Source organism: Corylus avellana, chromosome ca1, assembly GCF_901000735.1.
Source record: "Corylus avellana chromosome ca1, CavTom2PMs-1.0".
NCBI classification, from domain to species: Eukaryota; Viridiplantae; Streptophyta; class Magnoliopsida; order Fagales; family Betulaceae; genus Corylus; species Corylus avellana.
The window spans coordinates 29,172,694-29,187,782 of record NC_081541.1 but is presented as its reverse complement, the minus strand read 5'-3'; the positions used below and the strand labels follow the sequence as shown (position 1 = coordinate 29,187,782).

At 34.8% G+C, this 15,089-nt stretch overlaps 3 protein-coding genes across 5 annotated transcripts; 2 read left to right on the top strand and 1 right to left on the bottom strand.

Annotated features, from left to right (window-relative positions):
• The first annotated feature begins 412 nt into the window (after positions 1 to 412).
• Positions 413 to 2,082, top strand: LOC132174578 (expansin-A16). Of its 2 annotated transcripts, XM_059586222.1 has the most exons (3): positions 413 to 882; positions 1,012 to 1,330; positions 1,456 to 2,082. In XM_059586222.1, the coding sequence occupies exons 1-3, from the start codon at positions 750 to 752 to the stop codon at positions 1,757 to 1,759; spliced, it is 756 nt and encodes a 251-aa protein (XP_059442205.1). In that variant the 5' UTR covers positions 413 to 749; the 3' UTR covers positions 1,760 to 2,082. The 2 variants fall into 2 exon arrangements, with proteins under 2 accessions (XP_059442205.1, XP_059442199.1); XM_059586216.1 differs by having other exon boundaries at positions 413 to 1,330.
• On the bottom strand, positions 1,901 to 6,261 carry LOC132174595 (protein THYLAKOID ASSEMBLY 8, chloroplastic-like). Of its 2 annotated transcripts, none has more exons than XM_059586233.1 (3): positions 5,908 to 6,261; positions 4,400 to 4,789; positions 1,901 to 2,162 (listed from the first exon to the last, which is right to left on the bottom strand). In XM_059586233.1, the coding sequence occupies exons 1-3, from the start codon at positions 6,223 to 6,225 to the stop codon at positions 2,124 to 2,126; spliced, it is 747 nt and encodes a 248-aa protein (XP_059442216.1). In that variant the 5' UTR covers positions 6,226 to 6,261; the 3' UTR covers positions 1,901 to 2,123. The 2 variants fall into 2 exon arrangements, with proteins under 2 accessions (XP_059442216.1, XP_059442221.1); XM_059586238.1 differs by having other exon boundaries at positions 1,901 to 2,159.
• Positions 6,262 to 6,993: 732 nt separating this feature from the next.
• On the top strand, positions 6,994 to 11,673 carry LOC132174568 (glutamate--tRNA ligase, chloroplastic/mitochondrial). Its single transcript, XM_059586208.1, has 12 exons — positions 6,994 to 7,406; positions 7,546 to 7,667; positions 8,588 to 8,770; positions 9,011 to 9,129; positions 9,267 to 9,315; positions 9,441 to 9,542; positions 9,694 to 9,796; positions 9,942 to 10,005; positions 10,382 to 10,496; positions 10,758 to 10,858; positions 11,000 to 11,156; positions 11,317 to 11,673. Exons 1-12 carry the CDS (start codon positions 7,043 to 7,045, stop codon positions 11,545 to 11,547), a joined length of 1,710 nt encoding a protein of 569 aa, XP_059442191.1. The 5' UTR covers positions 6,994 to 7,042; the 3' UTR covers positions 11,548 to 11,673.
• Positions 11,674 to 15,089: the final 3,416 nt, after the last annotated feature.

Below are 15,089 nucleotides of genomic sequence, written 5' to 3'. Positions count from 1 at the left end.
ATGAAAAAACTTTTATAAAACCCATCCATCCGAATAATAGGATTAATTATCCAAGACCTATTATAGCAAATAGACATTGTAATAACTCATTTGCTATCCAAATTACTAAATTATCCGAGTGTCCAATGGGAGGAGATTTCCATCCAAGAAACTTAACAGGTCCAAAGGACTTTTTGGAGACCCTAAAGTCACAACCATATCCGAATTTTCTGTTCCTCTGGGGTCCCTTCTAAAAAGAAGAGCCCGAACCCAAACCACATTGATTGAAAGAAATGGATCCAAACCCGAGGAGGAAAAAAAAAACCAAAAAGAAAAGTAAATTGAATTTTCAATTACTTATTTTTAAGGCTTTCTGCTTCTGCTATCAATGCCTGGTGTCTGCCACCAGCCATCTCTCTCTCTCTCTCTTCCCTCGAATATAGCCAAATGCTGGCTCCAACACGCCTTTTTTGAGTCTCCATTCGCTGCTGAAAAGAGCAAAAGAAACAAAGAAAGAAAGAAAAAGAAAGCATATCCCCTCTTTTGTTTTGTATGGACCAACCCCAAGCCCTTCATTGTTTGTTGCTGCACAATGTGAAAGGACTCCATAGTTGCCTCTTTGTCAAAGTTTCTTTTTTTTTTTTCAAGGTTTTTAATCAGGCCATCAACAATCCCTACGAAAAAAAAAGAAAAGGTCTGCTTTCTTCACTCTTCAGTCCCTCTACAAGCCCCAAAAGAAAAAGGGGAAACAAATCATCCTTACTGCTTAAATGGGTGCTCTTCAAGCCACATTTCTCTTCCTGATTCTACTGAAAGCATGCGAGATTACTGATGCCGAGGATGAAGAATGGAAGACTGCTACTGCAACATACACCAAAGAAACTGATGGGTCAATCATTACAGGTAGTTTTCTTGCTTCTTTCAGAGTTTTGTCAAGTTTCTGTCTTTTCTACATAATGCTGCTGCACGTTTACAACATACTCAAAATTTTACTAGAAAGTGATAAAGGGTTTGGTATTAAATATGTTGCAGAAGGGGCTTGTGGTTATGGAGATCTCCACAAGACTAGCTATGGGAAACACAGTGCTGGACTAAGCACCATTTTGTTCAACAGGGGGAGTTCTTGTGGGGCTTGCTACGAGGTGAGATGTGTTGATCACATATTGTGGTGCCTGCAGGGGAGCCCCTCTGTTATTCTCACTGCCACAGATTTCTGTCCTCCAAATTATGGACTCTCATCCGATTATGGTGGCTGGTGCAACTTCCCACAAGAACACTTTGAGATGTCTGAGGCCGCATTTGCAGAAATTGCAGAGAGAAGAGCTGATATCGTGCCAGTGCAATACAGGAGGTAACAAATCAAACACATGGAAGGAATTCTCATTTGGGGGAATGTGTTTTTTTTTTTTTTCTGGTTTCTACTCATCTTACAATTAAGGGAAACATTTGTTTGTGTTTGTGCCTAATTTTGTGTAGGGTGAAGTGTGCAAGAAGTGGTGGGTTGAGATTCACTGTGAGTGGAAACCTTCGCTTCTTTCAAGTTTTAATTACCAATGTAGGCTTGGATGGTGAAGTGGTTGCTGTGAAAGTGAAGGGATCAAGAACGGGGTGGATAGCTATGGGAAGAAATTGGGGACAGAACTGGCAATGCAACATTAATCTTAGAGGACAGCCTATATCTTTTGAGGTGACCGTCAGCAGCGGAAGAACACTAGCATCTTATAATGTTGCTCCAGCAAACTGGCAATTTCCTCAGACATTTGAAGGGAAACAGTTCTAGTTATAGAAGCTTTTGAGCTAAAATGTGGAAGTTTGCTTCATTTCTGGAATATGAAAACTTTTGTAGTCTTAATCATGAGTTCATCAGTATTGATGATCTAACCACATGTTTAGTTGTTTACAGAGTCACAAACACCTCTAGTCACTCAAAGTTTCCTCTACTATCTCACAAAGTTGAGGTTTTGGTCAAAAATTAGGGGAAAAGTTGCAGAAGAAAGTTGAAAAAATAGGTATACGAGGTCCCAGTTTTGTCTCTTAATGATATCTTGATTGGAAAGCTTTGTTGTTGATGGAACGTGTAATAGTTAAAAAAGTAGCAGTGTATATTCCCTGAATTCTCTCCCTTTGTCCCGGCACTTGACGAATTAGGCTGCCTTGGAAGGTGATTCCCTCAGTATTTGCTTCTATAAGAAAGATGACCATTCAGAAAAAGAAAAAGACAATCAAACACAATTATAAAACTCGATGACAAGCAAAAGTTCTCAGCCAAGAGAGTGCACAAACATGGCATTGTGTAACTAAATAATATTGTAGACCAACTGATGCAGGACAAAAGCAATTTGAGAAGAACTCTTTAAGAAAGAGACCAAGAAGAGAGGGAGAGAAGAAAATAAGCCAAAGAGGGGGGAAGAAGCTAGAAAGAGAGAAGAAAGAAGCCCAAAAAGCCTAGAAAGAGGGGGGAGACAGAAGAAAGAAGGGGAGGGGAGAAGAGAAAATCACTTTCTCAACAATTTTATTATTCCATATAAAAGTCTGCCTCCGTCAGAATACAAAACATGCTTAAACAGACCCGACTAAAAATAAATAACTCATCTAACATAGTTTTATTGACTTGCCTAACATAACCTAAAGCAACAGTAATGCCCATTTATTGAATTACACAAATAAATAACTCATGAAATAAAACAAAACATAACTTAATACACCAAACTAAAAACCTACCTACATAAAATTAAAGGTTGTTGCGTGCCGCATCACCAACAAATATGAAAGCTACAAATACTATTTAATTTCCAAATTATACAGTTGTGAAATGTTCATGGATGTAATTCAAGTATAACAAAAAATGTAAGTTAGGGACGGAACTAGAATTTCTTATTGAGAGGAACCAAAGTATGAATGAGGGGCTAAATCTAATTTTGACACAAGTCAAGCATAATTTAGAAAAATTTAGAAGCAACATTTTTTTATAAGTTTCAAATTCTTATTCATTGTTGGAACAAGGAATACTAACTTACTTATGTGACCAAATAAATATTTTCATTTCACTTTTTTTTTTGTTCTTCTTTTTTGTGACATAGAACCTTATCAAGGTAGGGCTCTTCGTACCTATCTCTAAGGAGTAAAACTCGGATATAATCACCTGTTAGAATCATGTATCAGATAATCTAGGGAACTCCTAGTGCAGAATCGAATCCAAAATGTTTGAGTCGAGGACTCATCCCAGGCACACTCTTTGACCACTAGGTTGTACCCTAGTGGGTAATATTTTCATTTCGCACAAAGAAGGCTCATATAAGTATTTTATTCAAAATAGAAGTCTAAGATATTAAATATAGAAGAAAAGATTGTACAGAAACCAAGGATACCTGGGAACATACTAAAACCTAGAGCATTTCCAAATTGATATGGGAATTTTCAGGTTCCAACACCAACTCAGATAACCGAAAAAAAAAATGAAAAAGTTAAGGTAACTAATGATGTCCACGCTTGAGAACATCATCTGAAATATCTCGTGATCTTTGCATGCGCCTGTTATCTTGAAATGTTGTAAAGCTATAAAGGGTTACATCTAGATGTCCTAACCCAAAACATTATGCTGTGAAAAACATAAGCAGCAGGACCCAAAAATGTTGGAGAATGGAATAAAAAGTTAGCATTCTTAGAGCGTGTTTGATATTGTGATTTCACATACCAAAATAGTGATTTTAAACCATTTTCAAAAAAAAATGTATCATTTGGGAGTAAGGATTTAAAAAAATTGCGATTTAAAAATGTAGATTTATGTTTTCTAATCGCAAGCAAGGGTTTGCATTTTAAAAAATATGCACGATTTTAAAGGCTATACTGCAATTTTAAAAGTCAAATTGAGAACTTAACAAATGATGAAATGTGTTTTTAAAAATCGTGTTTTCAAATCACACATTTTAAAATCATTATTTTGAAATCACATACTCAAATGGACCTTAATTAATAAGTATAAAAAGAAGGATTGGGGAGAGGACCATGCCCTCCTATAGGTATTCACTGAAGTATCAAGTATCAACAGGGTTTCGCTCCTAGCCTCTACATTAATGCAATTGACATGGATACACACCCTAGATAGGCAACTTAAGCTACCAGCTAGAAATTTTTGGAACCATAATGGCACCATCACTTCTGGTATGCAAACCATTATAACATGGCAAACGATCTAAGGAAATTCTTATCTCTCTCATTTGTCATGAAACTAACAGATTACATGCTATACAGGGGTACCCATAAATCAAACATGTAAAATTACAAGAACCATCATCAAAATGGGTATTAATGCAATCTGTTTTGTTTCAATGGAAGTAACATAACAGGCTTAACAGCCACTCATTCTATCATATAATTGTTAATTATGTAAAATAAGTAATTAGTTCAATCATTTGCTCACCACCATCTCTTCCTCCTCAAGAAACTCTAGATCTTCACCATAATACATTTGAGCATCCTGCCTTAAGATAGCCGACGCTCCTGTTTCTCCATTTGATTCCAAGGCAGTTATAAGTATCGTAAAGGATGACTTGTCTGGATCACATCCAACTTGTTTCATCAGGTAGTAACATTCCATTGCAAGTTTAGTATGGTTAGAACTCACCAAAGCTCTCAAGACAGCATTAAAGCCCTCGATTTCAAGCCCTAAGCCACCAGCTTCTGTTTTCAAATAGGAGTGAAGTAGTTCAACATGTTCAAACAATCCATTGCTACCCAATACTTTGATCATATCAGCATAGAGTGAGACTTGAGGCCTATACCAGTATTCCTTCCGAATATCTTCGAAAACCTAGGTAAGAGCAATGACATTAAGACAACAAATATAGATTATTGCAGAGATTACTTTCACAAAATTTAGTTGCTATTTGCTTATAAATAAATTTCTTTTACCTCCTATCCGCTATTCAGTTGGACTTTCTATAGTCAAATGTGTAACAACAGATTAAGAACCTCATTAAAGCACACCATATAGAGATCAACCTAAGCCATTTGTTAAATTACTACTTATTTTAAAAGCTTAAGCTAATAGGAAATGATGAATTGATCATTTAATTTACATTCTAATACTCCCATTTACCTGTGAGCTTAAACTCTACCTTAATAAATGGGGCCTAATACATAAAATATTTATTTGAAACAAGAGGTGAATGACGGAAATAAAGTTCGGATAAAGAATCTATGCTTTGATACCATGTTCAATCACCACCCATCAGAACAAAAGTCCTGAATTCGATTTTTATCCTTGTCATTCACCTCTTGTTTCAATAAAATATTAATTTAAATGATTAAATTCATTCCGCACTTTTTTTTTAGTAAAGTTTTAGCCCACACACAAGTGAGTGGGGTATTAACATATTAATTTCATGAGACCATAATATAACGCGTATTAGAACATCATTCAATTCAAAGGTTTAACCTAATGAGGTTGAACCCAATTATGATATGCCTATATATATATATTGTTAGAATATATTATTTCCTTTGTTAGAATATTTTATATTTATGTTATTTAGTTTGTAATGTAGGGTTTATTTCTTTTCTTATGTATTTTAGGGTTTAATTTGGGTTTCTTGGTCACTACTCATTGTCTCTCTATAAATAGAGAGTTATGTAATATTGATTGATACAATGAATATACAAGATGTAGCCCATACGTCTCTCTCCACTTCCGCTCTTTGTTCTTTCTCTTTTATTTTAGTATTTTATATTTTATATATATTTCAACATATATATATATATATATCTTCACAAACTTAACTCTTTTTCACTCACTTGTCTGAACTCAACAATTCATAATTCGAATAACACAAATGGGTGGAGCTAAAAGTATAACAATGAGGATTAGAAATTAAAAATTTAGGTTAAAACAGCAGTACAGATGATAAAAAGGGAACAAAAAGTGGGAACCTTGAGGGCCAAGAAGCATTGGTTCTGGCGGAGGAGTTCGCGAAGAACGGCAATCATATCGAGCTTGAGGAGGCGCTTGAACTTGGACTGGAACTCTTGGTCCAATGAAGGTTGGTCTTTCTGGGCTCGCTTCAACGCCTGCACCGTTTGAATTGCTTCGATGCTGAGGTTTCTCCCCTTCTGCAACGGCTTCCGATTCTTGCTTCTGTTGCTCATTCCCACCACCACGCACCGCGTTTTACCGTTCGCTAACTCCACGGTATTGGATGGAGAGCTCCAAAGAGTAAAGCATGGAGCTCGAATTGCACACGAGCTCATCTCTCTCTCTCTCTCTGTTTTCCGATTTCCAGTCTACGAGGATCAAACAAATTAAAGAGTACACAGTGAAAACGGCAGTCGTCTTGTCTTTTTTAGTAATTTGCCCAAAATTATATTATATTTATAATTCTAACTATTATTAGTGGATTGATTTTTTAGTAATTTGTCAAAGCAATAATGACTTATCTCCTATTTTTTCTACTATTATCCTAAATAATCAATTCCATATTTTTTAATTTTCTGTTAATTTTCTTCAATTTATGATAACCACGCCTAATGAAACGGAGGTCACTAGTTCGAATTCCCTTCCCCCTTTTCTTGTGTGGACATGTCAAAAAAAAAGAAAAAAAAATTCTATTTATAGATCTGTAAGAGCTTTAAAACATGCCACTTATTTTGTTAGTATTTAAGAATTAATTTGATATAAATTTATTATTTGATTTAAAAGTGATATGCTTTTTTTTAATACTTGAACGACCCAATTTATAAAAAAGTCTTTGCCTTTAAAGATTGAGAGGGGGGAGAAATTCGAACTAGTGACCTCCGCTTAATGGAGCGTGGTTTTTAGCCGATTGAGTTACCTCTTGGAAAAAAAAAAAAAAAATTCAAAAGAAAGGGAGAAGAAAGATAAAAGAAAAATAAGAAGAAATTGCCAGGAATATTAATTTGATTATTTAAAACAAATTATTAAAAGATTTTCAGAAATAAAATTCGGAAATCTTCTGTTCCTTCCGGGGCACGTGAGCGTGAAACATAAGATAAAGGGGGCAGCCAGCCGTTGAGTGAAGCAAACGGCAAAAAAGTACGAGACTGAGAAATGGCGGCGACATTGGCAGCCCTGGGAACGCCGTTACCGTGGATGACGATGAGGATGAGGACAATTTCAGAGGCTGCCTCTCCGATGACGATGATTTTCCGTCGATCCTCTTGGCGGAGGAGTTTCTCAATCTCCGCCACTGCGAACAATGAAGGGCAAGTCCGCGTGCGCTTCGCTCCTTCGCCCACCGGAAACCTTCACGTTGGCGGAGCCAGAACCGCCCTCTTCAACTACCTGTTCGCCAGGTCCAAAGGTGGGAAATTTGTTTTGAGAATTGAAGACACTGACTTGGAGAGGTCCACTAGAGAGTCCGAGGAAGCCGTGTTGCGAGATCTCTCTTGGCTTGGCCTTGATTGGGATGAAGGTAAATATACTTATTCCCTTTTTATTATCATCCAATTTCTTCTTTGGATTTGTACCAAGTCCTACATTGGTTGTAAACTAGGTGATAATTAGGGCTTGATTGAGAAGGAAATAATGTTATGTTTTATGAACCTTATTAGGTCCTGGTGTTGGTGGAGACTATGGTCCGTATCGGCAATCCGAAAGAAACTCATTGTACAAGCAATTTGCTGAGAAACTATTGGAATCTGGTCATGTTTATCGCTGCTTTTGTACTAACGAGGTGATCCTCATTAAACTTTTTAAAGCTTAGTTTTGGTATTTTAATTATGACCTTGGAATAACAAAAAATTATCCCAGATGAAACAAATGAAACTTGTCATTATATCATTTAGCAAAAATTCTTGTTTGTTTAAAGACTTCTCTAATTTGCTATTGTAATGCCTAGAATGTGGTTGAGTTTTGATTTTCGTTCTAAAATCTCTCTCTATTTGATTGAAAGTAGAAATCTTTTTGGCCTTTGCCGTGCTTTTGTCAGCATAAATAGTATCTTTGGGTTCTAAACGTGAAAGAAGAATGGGGAGTCTGTGGACTATTTTTTTCTCCATTGTGAGGTTCCTTGCGAATTATGGAATGCTACTACCAGCCACTTTGGATTATCTTGGGTTATGCGTAGACAAGTTGTTGATTTGCTTGCTTGATGGTGGGACTGCTGGTAGCAATTGGAGTGCCATTCTGTGGAAAATGTTGCCTTCTTGCCTCTTGTGGTGTATTTGGAAGAAAAGAAATGATAGGAGTTTTGAGGACCACAAGAGGCTTATATCTTTTTTCTTCTATACTCTTTATATTTGGATAGCTGCTTTTGTTTCCCCTTTTGTGCTCAATTTTCATGATTTTCTTGTTCTTTTTTCTCCTCCTTGTTAGATGCTTTCTCTTGTATAATTTCCGTGCAGTCGGGGGGGCGCCTTACACTTTTTATACATACATCTTGATTACTGATCAAAAATTGTCTGATTGTCATTTATTTTGGTCACAAGCCTTGTTGCTTTTAGCCCCATCGTTTTTGCATTCTAGAATGTATGCTTTTTTGGTTTTTAGTACTTGCAGATCCTAGTACGTTGTGAGGTTTTTTGTTATCTGTATAGTAGTGGGTTTGTGAAAATGTATGCTCTGCTTATAGATTCTTATCTTTACTGTCTTCAGGAACTGGAAAAGATGAAGGTGATTGCAAAATTACAACAGTTGCCTCCAGTATACACGGGAAAGTGGGCAACTGCAACCGATGAAGAAGTACAAGAAGAGCTGACGAAGGGAACCCCTTATACATATCGATTTCGTGTGCCAAAGGAAGGGAGTTTGAAAATCAATGACCTTATTCGAGGCGAAGTTAGTTCCTCTCATTATTATTTTTATTTTATTTTATTTTTTTGTCATTGTACCCTTCTTATATACACATTTTTGTTTCCTTGGGAATTTCAAATTATCAGATGCGCTTTTGCCCTAAGGTGGTTCTTCCATTAATATAGTTGCAATAGCTCTAAGTAAATAATCTGCAAATGCAACTAAGAACATCTGACAGCAATCGAGCTGTATAGGATGTTAACTTTGTTTGATAGTGTAATGAAGGTTAGTTGGAATTTGGACACGCTTGGAGATTTTGTAGTTATGAGGAGCAATGGACAACCTGTTTACAATTTTTGTGTCACAGTTGATGACGCTAGCATGGCTATATCACACGTTATAAGGTAATAAGTCCAACCTCCTTACAGTTATAGTAATCTGCCATGTTCCTTGTCCATAAACATAGAAAGTTAACTTTTTTCCCCGATTGTGGTGCATGTTGTGTTAATTCATCTTATTCTTTCAATACTTGCATTTTCAGGGCAGAGGAACACTTACCAAACACTTTAAGGCAAGCACTCATATATAAGGTAATGTTGAAACCTGAATCCTCTTTATTTCTTTTTTTTTTCTTGGTTTTGCTTGCTTTCGGGACTTTGTTATCTTTCAGCAATAGAAGAAGCTGATTTTGTATCCATGCATGATTCTACCGCAGGCTCTGGGATTCTCCATGCCTAACTTTGCACATGTTTCCTTAATTCTTGCACCTGATCGAAGTAAACTGTCAAAACGCCATGGTGCTACTTCCGTGGGTCAGGTAATTGTTAATCATTATTACTAATCTTCACACACACAAAAGCAAAATATATATAGAGAAGTTGGGTATGAGGTCTTCCTGTGCCTTTTTTGTGCTTATTAGCCTTTCTTTAATAAGGAGAACTATTTCCGACTTTGCTACCATCTATCAGTTCAAGGAGATGGGGTATCTACCCCAGGCAATGGTGAACTATTTGGCACTTCTAGGTTGGGGAGATGGCACTGAAAATGAATTTTTCACCCTTGAGCAACTTGGTTAGTGATTTGCCTCGAATACTCTCTTTCTTTCTCTTCCTATGCAATCATGCTGGTTGGCTACTGGGGATAATTGTCTAAACTCTAGATATATTTTCTTTTCATTTGAGCATTTCTTACTTGAATATTTTCATGCAATTCACAGTTGAAAAATTCTCGATTGGTCGTGTTAACAAAGGCGGTGCTATTTTTGATTCTACTAAGTTAAGGTAATGGCTTTCAGCTACCATATGCTGAGAAACCCCATTCTTTTGTTACTTTTGACGAGCATTCCCTAAAAACTTTGGGATGTAGATTGAAAAAATGTTCTGCAAAGGCACGATTGTTTACATGTTCTGGTGGTTGCATATATTGTGTAATACTCCAAAGTTTGATTTTTGATTTCCATGATTTGCTTTTGATCAGTTCATGAGAATTTAGGCTGCTTGTCATTAAAAGAAAGATGGTTTGTTATATTCTTGAATGCTGAGACTATTACTTTATTGTGGAGGTTCTGGAAGTTAGCTATTTAATAGTATGCAAGGTATTATTATGTATAGTAGCTTTCTAATTGTTTTGCCTTTAACATACATCTTCAAACTAAAGGTGGATGAATGGTCAGCATTTAAGAGCTCTTCCATCAGAGGAGTTGACCAAGGTTATTGGTGAGCGCTGGAAAAGCACCGGTGTCCTCACAGAGTCAGAGGGGACTTTTATCGAAGTACGACTCTTTAGATTGAAATATTTCAATTGCTTGAATTATTATAATTGTAAGTTTCCAGTTATAGCATTTCTTTTGTCTTTATTAGAAGCAAGGTGATCTTATAATCTTCCTTGGCATTGTTCTGGATTATACTGTTCTTTAAATGATGGGATTACTGTCCAACATTAATTTTGTTTTGGTTTTATGTCGTTCTAATATCCTATAATCAAGCAAAGCAAGCATGTTATAATACTCTCGCAATGTGATTCTGTACAACAGGAGGCGGTTCAGCAGCTCAAGGACGGAATCGATCTGATAACAGATTCAGACAAAGCACTCTCAAACTTGCTATCTTATCCTTTACTTGCTACTTTAAAGAGGTTATATTACCATGCAGTTAAATCCGTTGTTTTATGATTGAGAGGTTGTTAACTTCAATTGATAAAAAAAGTTTCCAAATATTAGGTTTAGTCCCCCAGATTTCAATTATAAATAACTGTAACTTCTTTTGCTCTCTGCAGTACTGAAGCTAAACCTGTCTTAGAAGATAAGCTTTCTGAATTTTCAGCCCATCTTGTAGCTGCCTATGATAGTGGTGAACTCCTCGGTGCTCTTGAAGAAGGCCATGCTGGCTGGCAGAAGTGGGTGAAGAACTTTGGCAAATCGCTGAAGCGCAAGGTGGTCTTTTATGAGATAGGGTGATATGGGCTCGTTTGGCAACACTTTTTAAGATAGTTTGTTTGCTTTTTAGAAAAAATAAAAATAAAAGACATTAACAAACAAATTTAAATACAAAATACTCACAAGACACCTAAAACTATTTTCATCCTTATTGCAGGGAAAATCACTCTTCATGCCTCTCCGAGTGTTGCTAACCGGCAAACTCCACGGTCCGGACATGGGGGCTAGTGTGCTTTTACTGCATAGGGCTGAAGCCCATGGTATTGTTGCTCCGGAAGCTGGGTTTGTGACATTGAATGAGAGGTTCAACATGCTTAGGCAGCTTGACTGGGACACATTAATCAATGATCAGCCTCTTATGGAGTCCGCTGCTACTATATCCAACTGAAAATTCAGAGTTTTTGACGGGCTATCAAGCAAACTAACTCTATATATCATATAAGTGCTTTAGAATTTTTGGCACCTTTGTCAAGAGCAGTTGATTAGATAATGAAAGTTCGATCTTTATTTACCATTTTTTGAATGCCATCCACATCTGTATGAATGCGAGAAGTGAATTTCCATATCTTTTTTATTGGTATTTCAGGTGTTGGAATTTTTTTGACTGATAGAGTGAATTTGGCTCCTCGATTTTGCTTGTGAAACACCTATTTTTAAACAAAATCACATAAAGTGTTTCGTCTGTAAATTTGTTTGAAAAAGAATAGTGGTTTAAATATGTGAAAAAATTCACGTTTTTGTACTGTAGGTAAGGGGTTACGTTTTTTAAAAGAGTAATGCTTTATACTACATTTTCATTCTATAACTATTCCACATAATCGAGATGGCAGTCATGGGGTGCGTTTGAGATTGCGATTTTGAAAGAATAATTTGTGTTTTTAAAAGATATCGCAAAATGTTAGGTGTTTGGCATTGCGATTTAAAAAGCACTTAATTTAAAATAGAAAAAAAAAATCTACGATTCCAATAAGCAGGTTAGGGGGTGCTTATTTGAAAAAAGTGCGAATTTAAACTAAAATCATGAATTCGCATAACAAATATTTAATAAAAAAGTATTTTTTAACATATTTTACCAAACGCCTTTACGATTTTAAAAGTAATTATTTCAAAAACGTTATTTTTAAAATCGCACTTATTGAAACCGCAATTCCAAACGGACCCATAACCTATCTTTCGATTTTTCTTTTTTTAACAAGATTTGATATAATAGTTGGTTGTGACTGTCACATCAATATTATAGGATACAAATGTAATATATAATATAATATTATTATTTTAAAAACACACAAGGTTGGTTGAGGTTGTCAAGTCAACATTGTAGAACGATTATGTGATAAAAATGTAGTTTATAGCATTACTCTTTTAAAAACATATAATTTTAAAGGTCATTAATCTGCGTTTTCATTAATTATATTTTGAAATTACTATTTTTTAAAACAATATATTTTGGAACCACTAAACCAAATGGACAGTTAATAGTAATATAAGAATATGAATTAAACATATGGTTTTGTCACATATGTTTTGTTTGGTACATGAGAAGATTTGTTGGAGAGTTATCTTATCTATTCTTGGGGATTAAGTGTTACCATCGACCTACCTGCCAAGTGCCAAGTGCTAATATAATCCCCCCCCCAACTGTTTCTCTCAATTTCGGTTCGTATCTTCGTGATTACGACGGAAGAACATATAAAACAACTTCTTTTTTTTTTTTCCTTATTAAAAAAGTTAGAATGTTCATATAATGAATGTCATTACAGCCTTCTACCATCCAACTTTTTTTAAAAATTATGTAGAATTTGAATAATGATATAAAAAGGACTAGAGTTCTTCTAAATATGATGTGACTTTTAAAATCATCAATAGATCGAAATTCAATCATGATAATCTCAAATTCAATTGTGATTTTAAAAGCCACATCACATTCGAAAAGATTATAATCTTCCTTATATCATTACTTGTAAAATCTACATAAGTGATTCTTTTAAGATTTTTTAAAAGGATTCCATGTAAGGACTAATTTTCTTCCAGTTTAATATATTAAACTCGCATATATTTAAAATGCATTGAGACTCGTAAGAATTTAATGGCTCGCATGACATGTCATGTATGAAAATTATTAGACTCTTAATGTTATAAGGTTATATAATCCTAATCCTATTAAACTTTGAAAATGCTTCTTCTTTTTTTCTCCAATCCAACTCTCATCCAACATCATTCATATTTTTTTTTTCAAATCTACCATGTGAGTCATACAGTTTCATTGACGAATTTGAAAAGAAAAATGTTAGAATTCATTTTTTTTCAACTATATTTTAACCATCTCCATACTAAATAGATTAATCTATTATTAAATTTATGTAGGGTCTACATGAATCCACAAATTTAATAGAACCACTACTTAATTTCAAAGAAATGAATTTTGGTGAAGCAGTAAGTGTTCTCCTAGGGGGCTTCAAGTTACCCAGAGATGCACATAAGATTAGGTGCATCATGGAGAAGTTTGCAAAGCACTATTATAAATGCAACCCAGATGCTCATGCCCATTATATCATAGACAGGGTATGCTTGCACCACCTTTTACTAATTTGTCATATTATGCCATATCTTCCAAATTTTAGGTCAATTTTGGGATGATTATTTGTTTCCTTCTAACTTTATATATTGATTTAAATGTTAGATTATCATTTCGAGGCATGTTATACATCATTCTCTCAATCATTTTTTTTTTTTTAAAAAAAAAAAATTAATTAATCAACCATTGAATTTGTGGATTTATGTGAGACCCGCATAAATTTAATGGCGAATTCATTAATTTACTATATGAAGATGGTTGAAAGAATGATTTTTATCATTTCTCTCATATTTGGATTATCCTAGATTTTGGGATTTGATGAACATAAGGGTTAATTTATATTAAGAAAAGGTAAAAAGGATTACAAATTTTGGTAAGAAATAAACAAATAAGAGTTAATTTCTTTTCGCCCCCTTCAACTATCACCCATTTACATATTGCCCCATAAACTAACACCCGCCACACTCAATCTCCGTCAACTACCAATTTCGGGCAAAAACCCTCCTTTAAGAGCATTATTAGCAGTCTTACCAAATTTTACTCACCAAAATAACCAAAAGTACACTTTTATCTATTTTAACTACTCACTTTTTTAGAGCTTTCCAACCGTCTTATTATTTTAACAATCTACTTTCACTATTCTATATTTCTATTTAAACATTTTTTTTTCGAAGATTTGTTTATTCTTTCTTTATCCATTAAAGGATGAGAGCAAAATAGAAAAGAAAAATGGGAGAGAGAAATCATTTTTTTATTCAATTGGTGAGTGAATAAAAAATAATAGTGAAAAAAACTATTAATAGTGAGTATTGTTCACTCACTATTTTTTTTTTTCATCAAAGTAGTGAGGCTGAAAACGAGACTTTTTAGGCATTTTTACCAAATTACCTCACCAAAATAACAAAAAATTAGTTTTGGTAAGGCTGCAAATAGTACTCTTAGCTAGGACGGTTAAATCTGATAAAAAAAAAAAAAAAAACACATGTGACCTGCATGTGTTCTTTTTTTCTGTGAATTTACAAAAATCCCTCAAATAAAAAAAAAAAAAAAATTTTAAAAATGCCACTCTAAGCATGTTTCCCCAAATGTATTTAGGGGGGGTGGCTCAGCCGCCCTAAGTATGTTTTGGTGTTAAAATAAAAAATAAACTTTGATAGCATTTAAGTAAATTCAGTTTTTAAATTCGGGCTACTTTCGCCATTTCACATATATAACATCATGTATATGGCACATGATCAATATTCAGTTCATTTTAACGATTTTGGTTAACATAAGGGTTTTTGATGACAAGTGGTAGTTTGTGGAGGCAAAGTGTAAATGCATGATAGTTTTTTTTTAAGAGAATTCTTTCATCT

Coding starts and splice junctions, on each gene's coding strand:
- LOC132174578 (XM_059586216.1), top strand. CDS start 750: ATGGGTGCTCTTCAAGCCACATTTCTCTTCCTGATTCTACTGAAAGCA. Junction 1,331..1,455: donor GTGCCAGTGCAATACAGGAG/GTAACAAATCAA, acceptor AATTTTGTGTAG/GGTGAAGTGTGCAAGAAGTG.
- LOC132174595 (XM_059586233.1), bottom strand. CDS start 6,225: ATGAGCTCGTGTGCAATTCGAGCTCCATGCTTTACTCTTTGGAGCTCT. Junction 4,790..5,907: donor AATGCTTCTTGGCCCTCAAG/GTTCCCACTTTT, acceptor GCTCTTACCTAG/GTTTTCGAAGATATTCGGAA. Junction 2,163..4,399: donor TTGAGGAGGAAGAGATGGTG/GTGAGCAAATGA, acceptor TCTTTCTTATAG/AAGCAAATACTGAGGGAATC.
- LOC132174568 (XM_059586208.1), top strand. CDS start 7,043: ATGGCGGCGACATTGGCAGCCCTGGGAACGCCGTTACCGTGGATGACG. Junction 7,407..7,545: donor TGGCCTTGATTGGGATGAAG/GTAAATATACTT, acceptor GAACCTTATTAG/GTCCTGGTGTTGGTGGAGAC. Junction 11,157..11,316: donor GCAAATCGCTGAAGCGCAAG/GTGGTCTTTTAT, acceptor TCCTTATTGCAG/GGAAAATCACTCTTCATGCC.